Source organism: Sminthopsis crassicaudata, chromosome 1 (genome assembly GCF_048593235.1).
Source record: "Sminthopsis crassicaudata isolate SCR6 chromosome 1, ASM4859323v1, whole genome shotgun sequence".
Lineage (NCBI taxonomy): Eukaryota > Metazoa > Chordata > Mammalia > Dasyuromorphia > Dasyuridae > Sminthopsis > Sminthopsis crassicaudata.
The window spans coordinates 417,877,921-417,900,516 of record NC_133617.1 but is presented as its reverse complement, the minus strand read 5'-3'; the positions used below and the strand labels follow the sequence as shown (position 1 = coordinate 417,900,516).

Sequence of the window (22,596 nt, the reverse complement as noted above, 5' to 3'; positions counted from 1 at the left end):
GAATGATAAATGTGGAAACATGTTTAGAAGAATTGCACATGTTTAACCTATATTGTATTACTTGCTGTCTAGGGGAGGGGGGAGAGAAGAGGGTGGAAGAAAAATTTGAAACACAAGGTTTTGCAAGGGTGAATCCTGAAAATTATCCTGACATGTATTTTGAAAAATAAAAAGCTATTATCAAAAATAAAACAAATAGAATATTAAAAAAATAATCCCTAGAAATCTGTACTTTCTAGGTTAAAGTCCTACCTCTGTTGCACATTAACTGTGTGATCCTGGGCATGTCACTTGCCTAAGCACTTTAGGCAGTTCTCTGAGACTTTATGTTGCAGGGAAGATATTGACCTTAATTGACTGAGGATTCATCATCCAGGAGGTCTTTACACCAATTAAATTATATGCCCATTTCCTAACTCAGTAATTATGTGATCTTCCTGAGACAGTTTAAGACGGCATCCTTGGTGTAGCATCTGTCTGAAACACTGCCCCCATGAACCTCAGGAATGGTTTGAGTGCTAGCCTTAACATTCAAATGATCAACTTAGTGATGCACTTAACAAAATTTGAACTCTAAATTTTTCTCCTTTCCGTCTAATCCCCTCTTCCTAAGACAGTAATTTATTTTATATGCTTTATATATGTACAATAATGTAAATATATTTCCACATTTGTCATGTTGTAAAAGAAACAAATAAAACAAAACAGACCCTTCCACACACAAAGAAAAAATGGTATGCTTTGATCTGAATTCAAAGTCTATTAATTCTTTCTTTGAATGTGGATAGCATTTTCCATTAGAAGTCTTTGTAATTGTCTTAGATCACTGTATTGCTGAGAAGAGCTAAGTCATTCATAATTAATTGATCATCATAAAATGTTACTGTTATTATGTATCATGTTCTCCTGGTTCTGCTCACATCACTTTGTGTCAGTTCACTTAAGTCTTTCCATGTTTTTTTTCTGAAATCTTCCTGCTCATTATTTCTTATTATACAATAGTATTCCATTGCATTCATATACTATAGCTTGGTCAGCTATTTCCCAATTGATAAGCTTTGCCTCAATTTCCAGTTATTTTCCATATATAAATAAGCCTTTTCTGACTGTCCTACAAATTGAATCATCATTTAAAACACAGTTTCTAAGAGAAGACTCTACGTTCTCTGTCCAAATAAGTGACTTACAGAGTGGTGACAAGAAGAATGGAAGAGTAAAGAGAGAAATAGGAAACTTTATGAAGGAAGTGAAACTTAATGGCTGATAAGATAACAGAAAGCAGGGGAGATGAGGAAGGGATTGATGCAGTTCCTAGGTAGAGTGGCTATGAAAAAATGTTATCATTGATAGAAATAGGGAAATCAGGATAAAGATTTGGTTTGGGGGCTAAGGGATTAAGGTATATTATCCTTCAAGAAAACATTATCTGGGAAATGAACTGGAAGACTGCAGCTCAGAGAAGTGGTTTGATAGAGAGATACAGATTTGAGATTTAATCATATGCAGATAACTGAATATTAGAGTGAATTGCATTGTTATTCCCCATTCTTCCATATGAAGGATAGAATTAGAGACAAAACAGGAATGAAGGCAAACTAGTAATTTGTAATACTTGTCCTGGTTTAGGGATAAGTAGCCAAGAACCAAGTGCTTCTCAGTTTTGAAATAAAGCAGATGTTGTGGAAAAAATACAAAACAAAGCTTGCAAGTAGCTTAAACAAATTACAGTAGAAAGAAGTATCAGACATACTGTTCCATAAAGAACAGTTTTGGAAGTGTTGTCAAAGACACAGCTGCTAGACTATAACTTCGATGGAGTTAAGATGTCATAGTTTATCTAAATTTTGTTTTTCCCCAGTTTCCAGCAGAATGCTCTGTTTAATGAATCTTTGTTGAATGAATGAATTGCTGACCTTGCGCCATAGATTCATAATCATTAAATCTTCCATAGTTCTCTGTACCCCAGACTCTGAGAAGTTCAGCAGTGCACAAAGCTTTCCCTGGGAACACATATGAAACCAGAACAGAGTGAAACCCTTGAGCTGCACTCTTTTACTACAAAGAAGTCTCATCTAGCCCCCTGTCTTCGTCTTTTCATGACAAATAAGTCTATAAAAGCAGTTTCTATTGTTTAGTTATTTCATTCACGTCTAACTCTTCATTATTCCATTTGGGTTTTTCTTGGCAGTGATTTGCCATTTCCTTCTCCAATTCATTTTATAGATGAGGAAACCGAGATAGGCAGGGTAAAGTCACTTGCTCAGGGTAACACAGCTAGAAAATGTCTGAGGCCAGATTTAAACTTAGGAAGATAAGTCTTTCCTACTCCAGACCTGGCATTCTGTGCACTATAATGCCAATAGTCTTTTTTTTTTTTTTTTTTTAATAATAATAGTTTTTATTTACAAGATATTTGCATGGGTAATTTTACAACCTTGATAATTGCCAAAACTTTTTTTTATCCCCAATTTTTCCCCTCCTTCCCGCCCCTCAGATATAATGCCAATAGTCTTAACAATCATCAGTCCAGAGTTTACTTCTCCTTGTATGTGCCCTTGGCATTTATTTCCTGCCTACAGGCAATCTCAGAGTGAGAGAGAAAGGCTAGATTCTAGAGGAGCTATCCTCAAAACTTTTTGGTTTCAGGATCCTTTTACACCTCTAGAAATTATTAAGGACCCAAATAAGCTTTTGTTTTTTTGGGTTATAGGTATTGCTGTTACTCTATTAGAAAGTATAATTGATAAAAATTTTTAAATTTGTTCATGTAAAATGATAAATTCATTACATATTTTTATTGAATTTAAATAAAATGTCCAAAACAAAAAAAGGTGAGAAAATGGCATTATTTTGCATATTTTTATAAATCTTTTTAATGCTTGGCTTAATAGAAAAAAGATAGATTCTTACATATGTTTCTGCATTCAGTCTGCAACTATATATTGGTTTGCTTTCACTGTGAAGAAAATCCAACCTTTTATAGACATGTAGTTAGAAAAAGGAATGAGGAGTACTGTAATATGGAAGTTATGTATTATGATATCATGAAAACAGTTATGACCTCACAGACTTCCTGAGATGATGTTGGATTACCTCAGGAGTTCATAGACCATATTTTCAGACTGCTGTTCTAGATTCTAGATAGAATATGGAAATATGTTTAGAAAAATTGCACATTTTAACAGATTGTAACATGCCCTCCTGGCAGTTACAATTACTAGTCTACCCTATGCCCAACAGAGTACCTTTGACCACTGACCTTTGCAGTGTCAACTCTACCTGGCTTGCCTCCTCTGAGGCCTTCAAAGGTCTCTGGCCTTGATCTCTTGAATCTATAGTTTAATAACCAGTAGCACACTCAAGAACAGCCACGTGTAATCTTAAAAGCCTTTAATATACCTAGTCACATAATGCCCTGACTTGTCAGCTCCCTAGTGAATACCTGGTCTGAAGACCCCCGTGTTCTCTACCAAACTCCTTATCTCTCGGCTATCCATAAGCTTGGCTTGGCTACCCTAGGTTAGGGAGCCAGGTTAAAGAGCGCCAGGTTAAAGAGAGCGACTGCTGTCTGCAGTGGGCTTATAAAGGGCCTGTGAAGTCACACACACAGCCAACCAGCGAGAGAGCCATCACCCATTACAAAGGTATCTCAATATGGCCAGGATCCCACCCACAGGGCAGTCCTATATCCACAGAGATTACTTCTGAGCCACTCAAATCTCCTGTTGCGCTGTGGCGCCGCCCATTTAAAGGGCCTTTACAATTCCCTTCTCTTGTTTTGCGGGAACCGCATCCTTACATCAGATTACTTGTTTTGGGGAGGGGAGGAGAGGAAGAAAATTTTGGAACACAAGGTTTTATAAAAATGAACATTGAAAACTATCTTTGCATGTATTTGGAAAGGCAAGAATTCACTCAACCTTTCCCCAAAACTTCTAAATTTTTTTCTTTATATATATATTTTGTTGTTGTTATTGTTGAGGCAATTGGGGGAAGTGTTTAAGTGTTTGAAGCCAGATTTGAACTCAGGTCCTTCTGACTTCAGAGCTGATGCTCTATCCCCTGCACCTCCTAGCTGTCCCCAAAATTCTTTTAAATATTGACTATGAACCAGTTTTTGAGCATCAGAACACCTAAAAGACAGTAGAAAATTTTCCAGTTGAAGGCAATTTGGAAGGTCAGAAGAAAAAGTCTGTGACAGAAGGTGACAGTCCAGGTGCAAGCCTAGTGTATGCTGCACCAGCACAGCTCCAGCCCCAGCCCCAGCCCTAGCATTAGCAAAGGGGGATGTCTGAATCTGAATTGGTAGCAGTGCTACTGACTTCTGGGACCTCTCAGCCCAATGACACCAGAGAAGACTTGGATGGACAATGGAGGGATCTGTGGTAATGGAGGGGGAATCTGGCATGTGGTCCCATCGGAAGGCTGCTCAAACGCAGCCCTAGCCCCAGTCCTGGTCCTGGTGGCAGCAAAGCAGAACTCTTTTGTTTTAGCACAGTAGATTTTATTGCAACAGTGAAGCAGCAACAGTTCCAAGGCAGAAAAAAATGCTTGTATTCATGTCCCTAGAAGGATCTTTGAAAACAGCTGCATAACCCCCCTGAAGTTTGGGACAGTGCACCCCCCACCCTAGAAACTGAGCCTTGCTTTAACAAGGAGTTAAAAGCTGAGTAATATAAGAAAATGAGCAGAAAACCTAAAGTTTCTAATCATTAAACATTATTGTGGTGACAAGGAAGTCAAAACATACACTCAGAAGATAACAAAGTCAAAGCTCCCATATCTAAAACCTTATAAGAGATTTTGAAAAATCAAATAAGAGGAAAAATTAGGAAAAAGGATTGAGAGTGGTGCAAAAGAAAATACAAACAGCTAATGAGGAAAATGCCTTAAAAAGCAAAAAGTAGTCAGGTGGAGCCAAAATGGTAGAGAGGACACATGCATCTTCCTAGGCTCTCCTTTTCTCTCAATCAATTTTAATGAAATTCCACCTTGGAATTAGTGCTTGACTGTTAGAACCCATAAATATTTGGAGTACAACACATCACCAACTGAAAATAATCTTGAAATTCTCCAGTAAAGGTCTGTTTTTGCTTGTGGGTGGGGATGAAATGGTGTTAGGCCAGTTACAGACCTCAGGCAGCACAGGAGACAACTCATACAGAGCAGATCTGAGAGGGGTGGGGTGTGGTCTCTGCTGACAGAAAATCGGTGGGGAAAAGTCTACCACAGTGTAGCTACTTTGCCCTGGCATCAAGCCAGTAGATCAGCAGAGAAGCTATAAATACAGAGGGTAAAAACTATAACCCCAAAACGCTAGGGTCTCTTAGGACCTGGCCACACCCACCCAACACCCAGAGTGACTCAGTGTGATCCAAGCGCAGCCACTGTCACTGCTCCCAGTGAAGATACTGCCTTCTGGCTGCTGCTGATTTCAGCACAACTGCCAATCCCAGCACAGCTTGTGGGTGCTGTCCCATTGCCCCTTCACTGTCTGTGGAGGCTTCTTGGAAATATCCTACTACCCCCCAGAAGCAGACCATAGCTTTTTTTTTTTTTTTTTTTAAAGAGCTTCTATATGGAAAGAGAGCAGACTTCAAATCCTGAGGAGACTAAAAACAGTTTGTCTCTAGATCCAAAGGTGGATATGATCTGGACCCCACCACATAAGGCTCTCATAGAAGAAATTATAAAAGATCTTAAAAAAGAGCTACAAGAAAAATGGGGAAAGGAAAGGAAAGCTTTGCCAGAGGGTCAGGATAAGACATGTAACTCATTAAAAGATAGAGTGGATAAAGAAATCAACTCCCTGAAAAACAGAATTTGTGAATTGGAAAAAGAAAATAATTCTTTTTTTTATTTAATAGTTTTTATTTACCAGATATATGCATGGGTAATTTTACAACATTGACAATTGCCAAACCTTTTGTTCTAATTTTTCCCTTCTTTCCCCCCCACCTCCAGATGGCAGGTTGACCAATACATGTTAAATATGTTAAAGTATAAATTAAATACAATATATGTACACATGTCCAAACAGTTGTTTTGCTGTATAAAAAGAATCAGACTTTGAAATAGTATACAATTAGCCTGTGAAGGAAATAAAAAAGGCAGGCAGACAAAAACAAGAGGGACTGGGAATTCCATGTAGTGGTTCATTGTCATCTCCCAGAGTTCCTTCACTGGGTGTAGCTGGTTCAGTTCATTACTGCTCTATTGGAACTGATTTGGTTCATCTCATTGTTGAAGATAGCTTCATCCATCAGAATTGATCATCATATAGTATTGTTGTTGAAGTGTACAATGATCTCCTGGTCCTGCTCATTTCACTCAGCATCAGATCATGTAAGTCTCTCCAGGCCTTTCTGAAATCATCCTGTTGGTCATTTCTTACAGAACAATAATATTCCATAATATTCATATACCACGATTTATTCAGCCATTTTCCAATTGATGGGCATCCACTTAGTTTCCACTTTCTGGCCACTACAAAGAGAGCTGCCACACAGTTGGATAACTTTTTGAGCATATTTCCAAATTGCTCTCCAGAATGGGCTATTCACAGTTCCACCAACAAAGTATCAGTGTCCCTGGTTTCCCATATCCCCTCCAACATTGCACATTATCTTTCCCCGTCATTCTAGCCAATCTTGACAGTTGTGTAGTGGTATCTCAGAGTTGTTTTAATTTGCATTTCTCTGATTAATAATGACTTGGAGCATCTTATATGGCTAGAAATAGTTTCAATTTCTTCATCTGAGAATTGTCTGTTCATATCTTTTGACCATTTATCAATTGGAGAATGGCTTGAAAGAAAATAATTTTTTAAAAAATAATTGGCGAAATGGAAAAAAATTCCATAGAACAAAACAATTCATTTAAAAACTCATTTGGACAAATAAAAAAAGAAATAAAAAAAACAAATGAAGAGAATCATTAAAAATCAAATTTGAACAAATAGAAATAAATGACTCCAGGAGACACCAAAAATCAGTCAAGCAAATCCAAAAAAAAATAGAAAAAAAAAGTTAAATACTTAACTTGGGAAAACAACAGACCTGGAAAACAGATCTAGGAGAGATAATCTAAGGATTATTGGACTCCCTGAAAATCATGGTTAAAAAGAGAGCCTAGACAGTATTTTTCAGGAAATCATCAGAGAACTGTCCAGATGTTAAAGAAACAGAAGTTAAAATAGACATTGAAAGAACTCGTCGATCATCTACTGAAAGAGATCCCAAAATCAAAACTCTAAGAAATATTGTGGCTAAATTCCAGAACTATCAAACCAAGGTAAAAATACTACAAGCAGCTAGGAAAAAAAATTAAAATACAGAGGAGCCACATGTGTTAAAGGATCAAAGGGCCTCGAATCTGATATTCCAAAAGGCAAAAGAACTTGGTATGCAGCCAAAAATAACTTACCCAGCCAAAATGAGCATTTACATTCAATGAAATAGGTGAATTCCATCTTATTTCTGACGAAAAAAAAATGGAACTAAACAAAAAGTTTGATGTCCAAATACAGGACTCGAGAAACATAAAAAGGTTAAAAGAAATGTTGGGAACTATATTTCTGTTATGAGTATGCATAAAAGTATGTTATAATTTGGTTTTACTATTATAATATAAAAAAGAATGTAAAGGTAAAAAGGAAATTGTACCAGAAAAAGGAAAAGTGGAGGTGTACTACATCTCAAGAAGAGGCAAAAGAAATCTATTCTGAGGGAAAAAAGGGGGATGAACATAGTGTGAATCTTACTCTCATTAGAATTGGCTCAAAGAGAAAATATTAGACATACTCAATTTACAAAGAAACTTCTCCCACCTCATTGAAAGGTTGGAGGGAAAAAATGAAAAGAGAAAAGAAGTAGGATAAAAAAAGGGAATACAGAAATTATAAGGGAAAGATTTAAGAAAAGGGGAGGGGACTCTAAGGAGGGAAAGGATCCTAAAGAGGGAGGGCTGTGTGAAGCAAGTGATACTCAAAAATCTAATACTGGGGAAGGGGGTAGTAAGGGGGAAAGGAAAGAGAAAAGCATAATTTGGGGATAATAAGATGTCAGGAAATACAGAATTATTAGTTTTAACCATAAATGTGAATAGGATAAATGCTGCCATAAAGCAGAGGCGGATAGCAGACTGGATTAAAAGCCAGAATCCTACAATATGTTGTTTATAGGAAACACACTTGAAGCAGGGTGATACATACAGAATAAAAGTAAAGGCTGGAGCAGAATTTACTATGCTTCAAGTGAAGCAAAAAAAGCAGGGATAGTCATCCTGATCTCAGATCAAGCAAAAGCAAAAATTGATCTAATTAAAAGAGTTAAGGATGGGTATTATGTCTTGCTAAAGGGTAGCATAGATAATGAAGCAATATCAATACTAAACATATATGAACCAAGGTGCTTTAGCATCTAAATTCCTAAAGAAGTTAAGAAAGTTGCAAGAAGAAATAGACAGCAAAACTATAATAGTGGGAGATCTTACCTTGCACTCTCAGAACTAGATAAATCAAACCACAAAATAAATAAGAAAAAAGTTACAAAGGTAAATAGAACACTAGAAAAATTAGGTATGATAGATTTTTTGAGAAAACAATGGAGACAACGGAGTATACTTTCTTCTTGGCAGTTCATGGAACCTATACAAAAATTGACCATATATTAGGACAATCAAAACCTCAAATTCAAATGTAGTAAGGCAGAAATAGTAAATGCATCCTTTTCAGATCATGATCCAATAAAAATTAACATTCAATAAAAAGCCAGGGGAAAATAAACCAAAAAATAATTGGAAACTAAATAATCTCATCCTAAAGAATGATTGGGGGGGCAGTTAGGTGGTGCAGTGGATAGAGCACCAGCTTTGAATTCAGGAGGACCCGAGTTCAAATCTCAGACACTTAACACTTCCTAGCTGTGTGACCCTGGGCAAGTCACTTAACCCCAGCCTCAGGGGGGAAAAAAAAATAATTGAGTGACACAGCAAATCATAGATAAAATAATTTCACCAAGAGAATGACAATAATGAGACATACCAAAATGTGTGGGATGCAGCCAAGGCAGTAATAAGGGGAAAATTTATATCTTTAGAGGCTTACTTGCTTAAAATAGAGAAAATCAATGAATTAGGCTTACAACTAAAAATGCTACAAAAAAAGAAAATTAAAAAAACCCAATCGAACACTGAACTTGAAATTCTAAAAATAAAAGGAGAGATCAATAAAATTGAAAGTAAAAAAAACTAGAGTTGGTTTCATGAAAAAGCCAACAAAATAGATAAACCACTGGTAAATTTGATTAGAAAAAGGAAAGAAGAAAGTCAAATTGTTAGTTTTAAAACTGAAAAGGGACAACTTTATAACAATGAAGAGAAAATTAGAGCAATAATTAGGAGTTACTTTACCTAACTTTATGCCAATAAATTCAATAACCTAACTGAATGAATGAATACCTACAAAAATATAGGTTGCCCAAATTAACAGAGGAGGAATTGTTTATATAGTTCCATTTTAGAAAGAAAAATAGAACAAGCTATTAATCAACTTCCTAAGAAAAAATCTCCAGGACCAGATAGATTTACATGTAAATCTATTAACCCCAATACTATAAATTATTTGAAAAAATAGGGAATGAAGGAGTCCTACCAAATTCCTTTTATGACACAGACATAGTACTGATACCTAAACCAGGTAGGACAAAAGCAGAGGAAAAAAAATTATAGACCAATCTCCCTAATGAATATTGATGCAAAAATCTTAAATAAAAATATTAGCAAAAAGATTACAGAACATCATCTCCAGGATAATACAGCATGACCGGGTAGGATTTATACCAGGAATGCAGGGCTGGTTAAATATTAGGAAAACTATTAGCATAATTGACCATATCAATAACCAAACTAACAAAAACCATGTGATCATTTCAATAGATGCAGAAAAAGCATAAATCCAGCATCTATTCCTATTAAAAACTCTAGAGAGTATAGAAATAAATGGACTTTTCCTTAAAATAGTCAGTATTTAAAACCATCAGTAAGCATCATATGTAATGGGGATAAACTGGTACCATTCCCAATAAGATCAGGAGTGAAACAAGGTTGCCCACTATCACCATTACTATTCAATATTGTATTAGAAATTGTATTAGAAATTAGAAATTGTATTTCAATAATAAAAGTTGAGAAAGAGATTAAAGGAATTAGAGTAGATAATGAAAAAAATTTATTACTCTGCAGATGATATGATGGTATAGTTAGAGAATCCCAGAGAATTCTACTAAAAAGCTATTAGAAATACTCTACAATTTTAGCAAAGTTGCAGGATACCAAATAAATCCACATAAATCATCAGCATTGTTATACATCACTAACAAAATCCAACATCAAGAGATGCAAAAAGAAATTCCATTTAAAATAATTGCTGATAGTATAAAATATTTGGGAATCTGCCAAGGGAAAGTCAGAAACTATATGAGCAAAACCACAAAACACTTTCCACACAAATAAAGATAGATCTAAACAATTGGAAAAAAATATTAAGTGCTCCTGGATAGGTTGAGCTGAATACATTAAATATTAATATATTAAAGATACTACCTAAACTAATCTATTTAGTGCTATACCAATCAGAATCCCAAGAAACTATTTTAATGACCTCGAAAAAATAACAAAATTCATCTGGAAGAACAAAAGGTCAAGAATTTCAAGGGAACTAATGAAAAAAAAAAAAAAACAAATGAAGGTGGCCTAGCTGTACCTGATCTAAAACTATATTATAAAGTAGCAGTCACCAAAACCATTTGGTATTGGCTAAGAAATAGACTAGTTGATCAGTGGAATAAGTTAGGTTCACAGGACAAAATAGTCAATAACTATACCAATCTAGTGTTTGACAAACCCAGAGACCCTAGCTTTTGGGATAAGAATTATTTGTCAAAAATTGCTGGGAAAATTAGAAATTAGTATGGCAAAAACTAGGCATTGACCCATACTTAATACCATACACCAAGATAAGATCAAAATGGGTACATGATCTAGGCATAAAGAATGAGATAAAAAATTAGAAGAACATAGGATAGTTTACCTCTCAGACCTGTGGAGGAGGAAGGAATTTGTGACCAGTTATTGATCACAAAATAGAAATTTTCAATTATATTAAGTTAAAAAGCTTTTGTATAAATAAAACGAATGCAGACAGGATTAGAAGGGAAGCAATAAACTGGAAAACCATTTTTACAGCTAAAGTTTCTGATAAAGGCCTCATCTCCAAAATATATAATTGATTCTAATTTATATAGAAATCAAGCCATTCTCCAATTGATAAATGGTCAAAGGATATGAACAGACAAATTTCAGATGAAGAAATTGAAACTATTTCTAATCATATGATAAGGTGTTTCAAATCATTATTGATCAGAGAAATGCAAATTAAAACAACTCAGATACCACTACACACCTGTCAGATTGGCTAAGATGACAGGAAATGATAATAATGAATGTTGGAGGGGATGTGGGAAAACTGGGACACTGATGCATTGTTGGTGGAAATGTGAACTGATCCAACTATTCTGGAGAGCAATTTGAAACTATACTAAAAAAGTTATCAAACTGTGCATACCCTTTGATCCAGCAGTGTTATTACTAGGCTTATGTCCCAAGGAGATCTTAAAGAAGGAAAAGGGATCTGTATGTGCCAAAATGTTTGTGGCAGCCCTTTTTGTAGTGGCTAGAAACTGGAAACTGAATGCATGCCCATCAATTGGAGAACGGCTGAATAAATTATGGTATATGAATGTTATGGAATATTATTGTTCTGTAAGAAATGACCAACTGGAGGAATACAGAGAGGCTTGGAGAGACATGCATGAACTGATGTTAAGTGAAATGAGCAGAACCAGGAGATTATTATACACTTCAACAACAATACTATATGAGGATCAATTCTGATGGATATGGCTTTCTTCAACAATGAGATGATCCAAATCAGTTCCAATTGATTTGTAATGAACAGTACCAGCTACACCTAGAGAAAGAAAACTGGGAAATGAGTATGGATCACAACATAACATTTCCATTCTTTCTGTTACTGTTTGCCTGCATTTTTGTTTTTTCTTTTCAGGTTTTTTTTTACCCTCTTTCTAAATCCGATAACTGTATATAAATATGTATACATATATTGTATTTAATATACTTTGACATATTTAACATGAATGGGTCTACCTGCTATCTAGGGGAGGAGGTGGAGGGAAGGAGGGGAAAAGAGGAAAAGAAGTTTTTCGTAATGTTGAAAAATTACCCATGCATATGCTTTGTACATAAAAAGGTATAATAAAAAACAATTTAAAATTTTTTTTCAAAAAGCAAAAGTAGTCAATTGGGAAAGGAGGGAAAAAAGTTCACTGAGGAAAAGAATTTCTTAAAAATTAGAATTCAGCAAATGGAAGCTAATGACCTTATGAGAAATCAAGATGCAATAAAGTAAAACCAAAAAAAAAAAAAAAAGTAGAGAAATATGTGAAATATCTCATTGGAAAAACAAGTGGCCTGGAATATAGTTCCAGAAGAGATAATTTTAAAACTATTGGGCTACCTGAAAATCATAATTTAAAAAAAGAGCCTGGATATCATCTTTCAAGAAATTCTCAAGAAAAATTATTCTGATATTCTAGAACCAGAGATTAAAATATAAATTGAAAGAATCTACCGATGACCTTTTGAATGAGATCCCAAAATGAAAATTCCCAGGAATATTATAGCCAAATTCTGGAACTCCCAGGTCAAGGAGAAAATATTGCAAGCATCCAGAAAGAAAGTATAGTGTAGCTAAAGTCAGGATAACACAAGATTTAGTGGCTTCTACATTAAAGGACAGGAAGACTTGGAATATGGTATTCCAAATAGCAATGGAGCTAGGATTACAACCAAGAATCATCACCTACCTAGCAAAACTGAAGATATACTTCAGAGGAAAAGGATTTTCAAACATTCATGATGAAAAAACTAGAGCTGAATGGAAAATTTGATTTTCAAATATAGGACTCTGGAGAAGTATGAAGAGTTAATCAGGAAAGGGATATCCTAAGGGACTTAATAAGGTTTATCTGTTTACATTCCTACATGGAAGAATGATACTTGTAATTTAGAACTTTGTCATTATTTTAGCAGAAGGAAGTCTCTTTCTCTCTTTGAGAGTGTGTGTGTGTGTGTGTGTGTGTGTGTGTGTGTGTGTATGTGTGTGTAATTATATAGACAAGAGGGCACAGATATGAGTCGAATATGAAGGGATAATATCTTTTTAAAATATTTATTTATTTTTATTAATTTTTATAATTATAACATTTTTTGACAGTACATATGCATAGGTAATTTTTTTTACAACATTATACCTTGTACTCCCTTCTGTTCTGAATTTTTCTCCTCCTTCCCTCCATCCCCTCCCCTAGATGGCAGGCATTCCCATACATATTAAATATCTTATACTATATCCTAGGTACAATATATATGTGCAGAACAGAATTTTTTTGTTATTGCAAAGGAAGAATTGTATTCAGAAGGTAAAAATAATCTGGGAAGAAAAACAACAACAAAAAAAAATTGCCCACAGTTTACACTCATTCCCCAGTGTTCCTTTTCTGGGTGTAGCTGATTCTGTCCATCATTGATCAATTGGAATTGGATTAGCTCTTCAACTTCCATCAGCATACATCCTCATACAGTATCATTGTTGAAGTGTATAATGATCTCCTAGTTCTGCTCGTTTCACTCAGCATCAGTTGATGTAAGTCTCTCCAAGCCTCTCTGTATTCCTGCTGCTGGTCATTTCTTACAGAACAATAATATTCCATAACATTCACATACCATAATTTACCAAACCATTTTCCAATTGATGGACATCCATTCATTTTCCAGTTTTTAGCCACTACAAAAAGGGCTGCCACAAACATTTTGGCACATACAGGTCCCTTTCCCTTCTTTAGTATTTCCTTGGGATATAAGCCCAGTAGTAGCACTGCTGGGTCAAAGGGTATGCACATTTTGATAACTTTTTGGGCATAATTCCAGATTGCTCTCCAGAATGGTTGGATTATTTCACAACTCCACCAACAATGTATCAGTGTCCCAGTTTTCCCACATCCCCTCCAACATTCATCATTATTTGTTCCTGTCATCTTAGCCAATCTGACAGATGTGTAATGATATCTCAAGAGTTGTCTTAATTTGCATTTCTCTGATCAATAGTGATTTGGAACACTTTCATATGAGTGGAAATAGTTTTAATTTCATCATCTGAAAATTGTCTGTTCATATCCTTTGACCATTTATCAATTGGAGAATGGCTTGATTTCTTATAAATTAGAGTCAGTTCTCTGTATATTTTGGAGATGAGGCCTTTATCAGAACCTTTAACTGTAAAAATGTTTTCCCAATTTGTTACTTCCCTTCTAATCTTGTTTGCATTAGTTTTGTTTGTGCAGAAACTTTTTAATTTGGTGTAATCAAAATTTTCTATTTTGTGATCAATAATGTTCTCTAGTTCTCCCTTGGACACAAACTCCTTCCTCCTCCACAAGTCCGAGAGGTAAACCATCCCATGTTGCTCCAATTTATTTATGATATCGTTCTTTATGCCTAAATCTTGGACCCATTTTGATCTTATCTTAGTATGTGGTGTTAAATGTGGGTCCATGCCTAGTTTCTGCCATAATATCTTTCTTAAAAATGATGAAATCAAGGGGTAAAAGAGGAATGTACCAGGAGAAAAGGAAAGGAAGAAGAGGAATGGTGCAAGTTATCTTCCATTAAAAAATAGGCAAGAAAGTTTATACAGTAGAGGGGAAGGAGAGGGAGGAGAAAGGGTGAGTGAACCTTACTTTCAGAATTGGCTCAAAGAGGAAGTATATATATATATATATATATATATATATATATATATATATATATATATATATATATATATATATATATATTTAATATGGGTATAGAAATCCATCTTACCCTGTAGGAAAATAGCAATAGGATGGGATGTGGGAATTTGGGATGGGAAAAGGGAGAAGGGTGACAAAAGACAGGACATATTAAGGGGAGGGAATAGTAAAAAAACTTTTGAGGAGGAGCAAGGTAAGAGAAGAGAGAATAAATGGGGGAAATACAGTTAGCAATCGTAATTGTAACAAGAATTTTGAAGCAAGTTTCTCTGACATTTCTGAAACATAGAGGGAACTGACTCAAATTTATATTAAAAAAAGAGCTATGCCCCATTAGATAAATGATCAAAAGATATAATTTGTGCTCAAAGGACTATAAATTCATATCCTTTGAACTTATAGCACTACTACTAGGCATGAATATCAAAAGAAAAAAGGAAAATAACCTATAGGTATAAAAAATATAGCAATTCTCTCCTCAAGGCAAAAAAAAAAAAAATAGAAAATTGAGGGGATGTCCATTAATTGGGGAAGGCTTGCTCAATAAAATGTAGTATGTGTTTGCGACAGAATATTATTGCTTTTTAGAAAACAATGAGAAGGATGCTTTAAAAAAAAAGACTGGAAAGTCCTCGATGAACTTAAGCAAAGTGAAATGTACTGTATACAAAGTAATAGAAATGTTCTGGGATGACCAGTTGTGAATGACTGCTATTATCAACAGTACACTGATCCATGACAACTGTTAAGGACTTATGATGAGAAATCTTATTCATACCAGGAGAAGGAATTGATTGTGTCTGAATGCAGCACACTCTCTCTCTCTCTCTAAAAAACAATTTTTCTTGAAGGTTTTTATTTTCATTAGAGTGGGAGATCTATGTTTTCTTTTACAACTTGACTTTTATGGAAATGTTTTGCATATCTTCACCTGTGGTTTCTTAATTGTGAGTGGGGATAAGGGAGAGAACCTAGAACTCAAAAATTTTAAAAACAAATGTAAAGAATTGTAAATATAACTGGGGAAAATATTAAATAAATAAATGAAAAATAATTTTGTTCATACACAGAAAAATAAAATATATACAAAAGTATTTATTTTGTTGTAGCAAAAAACTAGAAAGTAAGGAGGTGTCTACAAGTTGGAAAATGGCCAAAAAATTAAAATATTATATATGAAAATAAAATATTAATATAAAAAAGAATATTGTCAATAACCATTGTTTGCTAGCCCCATTGTTTAGCTGTCCTCACTTTCTTAATCTGTCAAAAATAGGAAAGATAAAGGTTTGGGGATATTGCCAACAAGAAAACTGAGTTACCTCACAGTTTTACCCATTGTGTTTTGTTTTTTTTAATGATAGGGGGACAAGATCACCACCTATACTTATTCCTTATTTTATACAATCTGTCTGCTTTGCAACTACAGAGGTCTTGGAATATATCTATAGAGAAAGAATGAATGGAACACACACACATATACACATATAGCTATATACAATCACATTCTCTTTCTAGATAGAGTTTGTGTGTATAAATGTAGTGTATATGGCATTCATTATTTCTATAGATATACATATTCCATTATTTTTCTTTCCCTCCTCATCCTATCTTTCTTTCTCTCTCACATATATATGCATGTATGTATATATGTATGTATAGGTAACTAGATGGCATAGTAGATAGAGTATTGGATCTGGAGTCAGAATGACCTGAATTCAAATGTTACTGCAGATATTTATTGCTTATATTTATGTGTGACTCTGGATAAGTCACTTAATGCTGTTTGCTTCAGTTTCCTCATCTTGTAATATGAGCTTGGAGAGGGAATGGCAAATCATTCTAGCATCTGTACAAAGAAAACCCAAAATGAAATCTTGAAGAGTCAGACATGACTGAAATAACTGAATAACAATAACAAAAATGTATATGTATATGTGTATATACATATAATGTATTTGATAAGATATGCTTGATTTTGACAAGAATTGCTAAGAAAACAAAAGCAGTCTGGAAATTTATCTAACATCTTTTATCATATACCACAATAAACTCAAAATAGTTAAAAAAAAACCTCAAGAAAATTAAATTAATTAAAGTTCATGCCATTAGAAATTGGGATAGAATTAGATCCCGTAACTTTAAGCTTAATTTCTTTTTAAAAAAAATAATTTTTTAATAATGACTTTTTATTTTCAAAATACATGCAAAGATAGTTTTCAATATTCACCCTTGTAAAACCCTGTGTTCCAAATATTTCTTCCTCCCTTCCCTCCACTCACCTTTCCTAGACAATAAGTAATCCAATATATGTTAAAGATGTGCAGTTCTTCTATACATATGTGGACATCTATTATGCTTTCAGGTTACTTTCATAGCTATGGATGGGAGTGAATTCTTAACCAAACAAAGGTTAGAAGTGATTAAAAATTGTAAAATATTATTTAAATTAGGGCTTCTTAAACTTTTCCCTCTTGGGACCTTTTTTCACCCAAGAAATTTTACATGATCCCAGGTAGATAGGTATATAAAATAGGTATGCAAATCAAACATTTACTGATAATAAATCATAATTTTACAATTCCTGCATTCAGTTAAAAGACCCCATATGGGGTCACAACCCACAATTTAAGAAGCTGAGAATTAGAACATAAAACTTAATGTATCTGTAATGATGTATTATCAGAGGACAAATCTAAAATTTAAAAAAAAATTAAAGGGAATTTATTAAGTTGTTCTGCAGAGGAAGAGCTGAAAAAGAGATGACTCACTCCCCTAAAGTCTGTAAATTTTATGTTATATAGAATTCAAAGGAACAAGGAAATTGCAACTGATTAGCATGGAGACAGTTTCTAAATAAGACAAATAGGTTGCTTGAGATGTGTAACAGGAAGAAAATCCTCCGTTCTTTGCATCAACATCCAGATTTCCTGGAAGATTTTTGATCAATATAACCTGGAGTCATGAATTAAGCACTAAATATCATTTCTAAACAATAGGTCTGGTCTCTCACTCATGCTGAGCTAGGTTTAAACAATGCAATGAAGTTTTCCCACTAAAGAAAAGAAGTCATTCGGGAAAAAAGTTCGTTATCAAATATTTGTGTCTAAGATATATAGGATATTAATAATTATGTAATAAAAGACTTAAAAATAATATGAACAAATAATTCTCCACAACCTCCCTGCAAATTTCACAAGAAAAGGTGCAATAAATCACTAGTAATGGAAATGTAAACCAAAATAATTCTGAAGTTTTATCTTATACCCAGCAAAACAACAAAGATAATAAAAGATAGGAATAGTAACTGTTAGGAACTTTGGAAAAATGAATGCATAAATGTATTGTGGCTAGGAATTGGATCAGGTTGTTAAAGAGTTTTGAAAGCCAAGTAGAAGAATTTATATTTTATCATAAAGGCAATGGAAAGCAACTGGAAGTTATTGGGTAGGGAAGCCAGAGTTCATAAAAGCCCAAATACTGTGACAGAGAGATTTTTTTCTCAGCTATTCTCTCCCAAAACAGGTTATCCTGTGGAAAAAGAAAGGTTAAAACAACATCTTATTCTCTTGTGGGAAATTAGCATTTTTCCTTGAGCAAAAGAGATCCATGATCATTTCTAAGGCCATTATTTGAACACTGATTACTTGGGTAGGATAAAAAGACAAGGCATGGTCTTACAAAGCTCTTTGAAACTGTGATCAGTATCAACAGAATAGCTATCTACAAGAATTTGGAGTGTTAGAAAACTATTTATTGAAATACTACAGTGTAAGTTAGACTTAACCAGGAATCATGAGATAAAAATAAAAGGAAAATTTGGTACAAAATCCAAAATTTGGTATGGCTGAATTCAGATGACTGAATCACTCAGAAGCTTCTGAATATTTGATCTTTTCTCATTTCATTTTCCTTTATTTCCTATGAATGAGCCCATAAGGGTAAATTTGATTGATTTCTCTCCCCTTAGGAAGTAGAAAGTCATCCCTCAGCACAATGAATACCAATGGTGAAGAAAACTCATCCAGTATTACAGAAGTAGAAGATATAAAAAAGACAACAGAATCAGTAAACTCAGAAGATAAGGCAGATGCCGCACAGGATGTGGTACAAGCTAAGGAAAGTTCATTTTTCTGTCCGGTATGTACTTAAAATTCTTATCATGGGGCATCAAATGATCTTCCTATTCTTGTGTGCTCCCAGCTTCTATGATAGTGAATAGAAAAGTTGATGGGCTAGGTTTGCACGGTCTGTCACAGTGTTTATAAAGGCAAAATCAAACAGTCCCTACCCTCTAGGAACTCACATTGTGGTCTGGGGAAACATGCACATACGTAAGTATATGAAAAATATATACAATCAATATGAGGTAATTGGTATGATGGACAGGGAAAGGAAGGCATCAAGAGCTGGGGAATATGGAAAAGATTCAGGTCAAGGGCAGCATTTATGATTAGTCTTGAACAAAACTAGATAGAAGTGAAGGAGCGTGCATACCAAGGATGAAGAGGGATTCAATGCAAAGTCACAAAAATAGGAAATGAAGGAAATTGGAGGAGCAGCAACAAGGGCAAATATAGTTTGTTCATAGAATGTGCGATATGAAATAGGAAAGGTAGTGTCCTAGCATTCAAGGCAACTGCCTGGAATTAAATGTGAGCTATTATGATGACACAACCAAAAGGATCTAGCATAGAAATTAAATCTGAGACTTTATCTCCATTTTACCAGTATTGTTCAATCATTTTCTCTTCCTCTTATGTCCTTGTCAAAGTCTAATTTACATTATATTATATATATTCTATGCATATGTGTTGCATACAATTTACAGTTGTAAACCATATCTTTTTTTCATTTTTCTCCCATCCCTAACACTGTTTAGCACATACTAGATGTTTCATAAATATTTATTGTTGAATGAATGAATGAATGAATGAGCTGAATCAGCTGACTCATTATAATGCTGGAGAAACTGAGGCAAGACAGAGATTAGTGTTTTTAATATTTTAATAGTGGAGAATTTGGACTAGTGAAACCATACTAGCCATAGCCAGCCAGCTGGATTAGACTCTTGTCTCAAAGCATCCAGCAATCAATTCCAGGAACTTTTATAGGGCTTCAATTATCAGGGAAACAAAGGCAAGGGAAGGAGCAAACAGGGTGAGTGGAAATTCCAGGAATGATCATCACTCAGTTCTGACAGGTTGGGGGTAAGGAGGAAGGATCATAAATTCTGATAAGAAGGTGGGGGAGCAGGAGTCAAGAAGTCTGAGCCAGAACATGCTCAAACATTTGAGATAAGCCATTTGGAGTTTTATGACTGGAATTCCAGAGTGGGCTAGAGCTCTGCAGCCCTAATTATCTCAGTCCTAATAGCCAAGAAGGGGGCGGGGTTGCCACCAGGGAAACTGAAGCAGAACAATTCAGGGAAACTGAGGCATAACATCATAACTCCTTTTAGCTATAATGACATTTGCTGCACTTTCCTGTCCTTAATTCCCACTAGGACTGCATTCAAGTTGCCCTATAAAAATAGCTTGACAGGAAGATCTGAGTTCATGACCTATTTTTGACACTTAACTAAGCTCCCCTTCAGCACATTCTAATTATTGAATGTCTGATAAGTTACTGAATGTCTAAAAACTTCAGGAAACTCTCTAAGCCTCTCAACTGCAGAGAAGGAATCTACTTTCCTCACCCTAAGATTCCACAATGGCAATCAAATGATCTAGTCCCTACTTGATGTCTGCTATTTTTATCTCTTTTCCTTTTGAAATCTTGGGTTAAAACCCAAACAAAAGGGGATGATTTCCTCTCTATGTGTTAGTGATGAACCGTTCACAAGTCTGAGCCTCTTGATACTGATGCATCTATTAAGTACCAATTATATGTAAAGCATTGTGTCAAGTGCTGAAGAGCAAAAAAAAAAAAAAAAAAAAAAAAAGACTCAGTTAAGGCAAAGCAAGTTATGTTTGTGTTAAATCCTATTGGGTTTTGCAGTTGGCATATTGCTGGAGCATGTGGTCAAGGACATCTTTTGCCCACAGCACTGGCAATCCATTCCCTATTATTTATCACTGAATTAGTAAATCCCTCTTAGAACTCATCTACTTGGATCTGGATTTGTTTTTTTCTTATCTGGATGCTTCTGATATTATAAAAGAATCTTAGAATGTTTAGAGTTAGAGGGACTTTAGGGTGGTCTGTCTAGTTCAACTGAAACTTTGCATCTTGTATTTCATCTAATTTGACCTTTTAATTTTACATGGAAGGAAAATAAACAATGAAATGGACTATAGTACTATTACGCCATGAATAAGAATTATTATAGCCCCCATCCCTTTTTCCTTGCCTTGCTATTAGGCAGTCAGGAAAATCCTTGGCATACCATTGAGTCATACAATCCAGGTGCATCATCTCGATCCTTGCTAGGATAATTCCCCCTCTGTTGGAGTATTGCCCTTGTCTCACTGTCTCCTGCCCTCAACCTTCTCATCTTGATCCTTGTCCTGTCAGAATGAAGTTATGATCTTTTCATGGAATTATATAGCTTGTCCACTCAGCCAGTGTCCTCACCCCCTTTATCTGCCTTTGTTTCCCCCATAAGATTGTATACCCTAATTAGCTCTAAAAGTTCCCTGCTTCAGTTGCTGAGGGCTGAAAAAATTTTGAACATAAATTTGATCAATCTGATAGCCTAAACTCTCCACAATTAAAAGATTAAAAACCAATCTCTGTCTTGCCTCAGTTTCTCTGGTATTATAGTACTACTTAGGATTCAGAGGAATAAATGAAAAGATGATTGGTCTTTTCTACTCATTTTATTCTTATAATTTTGAATAAAATGCTCAACTGAATGTGTAATTTCTATGTTATATCAACATCCATTATAGGAAAGAAACAGCCCCAAGCATGAAATTTAAGTGTTCAAATGAAATTTATTTAGGGATATGCATGTACATTTATACATAGTTGATTAAGACCTAAGAAGGATTAAAGACCTAAGAGGATTAATTTTTTGCCTTAAGCTGATTCTCTCCATCTATTTTGAAAACTATCAGTAGTGTCAGATCAACTCATGCATCAGCAAAAGTGAATTCCTGATTTTCTTTTTTATACTGGAAAGGTCCTATCTCCAATATAAGTGTAAGCTATGTTTTGACAGTTTCCCCAAAGTTCTAGGTGAGGAAGCAAGATATTATCTGCTACCTTCCCTATAGGAGGATCCCATACTTCAAGGTCTTTGAGCGTTGTGATTTGGTTGCAGAGGAAAAGAAGGGAAAAAGATAGGAGGGAGAAGGTCTCATTCTCCTCCTAGTTGCTATTGCAGATTTACAGGATACATTCACAAAAAATATGAGAGGGGTTCTGCTTTTGTGATTTTAGCTGGACTCTGAGTAATATTAATAATTTTTCCAGAGTCTTTAAGGTTCATCTCTCTATATAAATGATCAAAACATAAATGTGTCACTGGATTTTTTTTTTATTCATTTTTCCAAATTATCCCCTCCCTCCCTCCACTCCCTCCCCCCGATGGCAGGTAATCCCATACATTTTACATGTGTTACAATATAACCTAGATACAATATATGTGTGTAAATACCATTTTCTTGTTGCACATTAATTATTAGCTTCCAAAGGTATAAGTAACCTGGGTAGATAGACA

The 22,596-nt window shown here is 34.8% G+C and overlaps 1 protein-coding gene across 3 annotated transcripts in view; it reads left to right on the top strand.

The window, feature by feature from the left end:
- LOC141550036 (uncharacterized) overlaps positions 1-22,596 on the top strand; it is a 52,133-nt gene that overhangs the window by 26,226 nt on the left and 3,311 nt on the right. For all 3 annotated transcript variants that reach the window (XM_074280225.1, XM_074280224.1, XM_074280223.1), the window contains exon 2: positions 18,901-19,070. In XM_074280225.1, coding sequence (XP_074136326.1) covers positions 18,927-19,070 — 144 coding nt within the window. In that variant the 5' untranslated portion in view covers positions 18,901-18,926. The remainder of the gene's footprint in view (positions 1-18,900; positions 19,071-22,596) is intronic.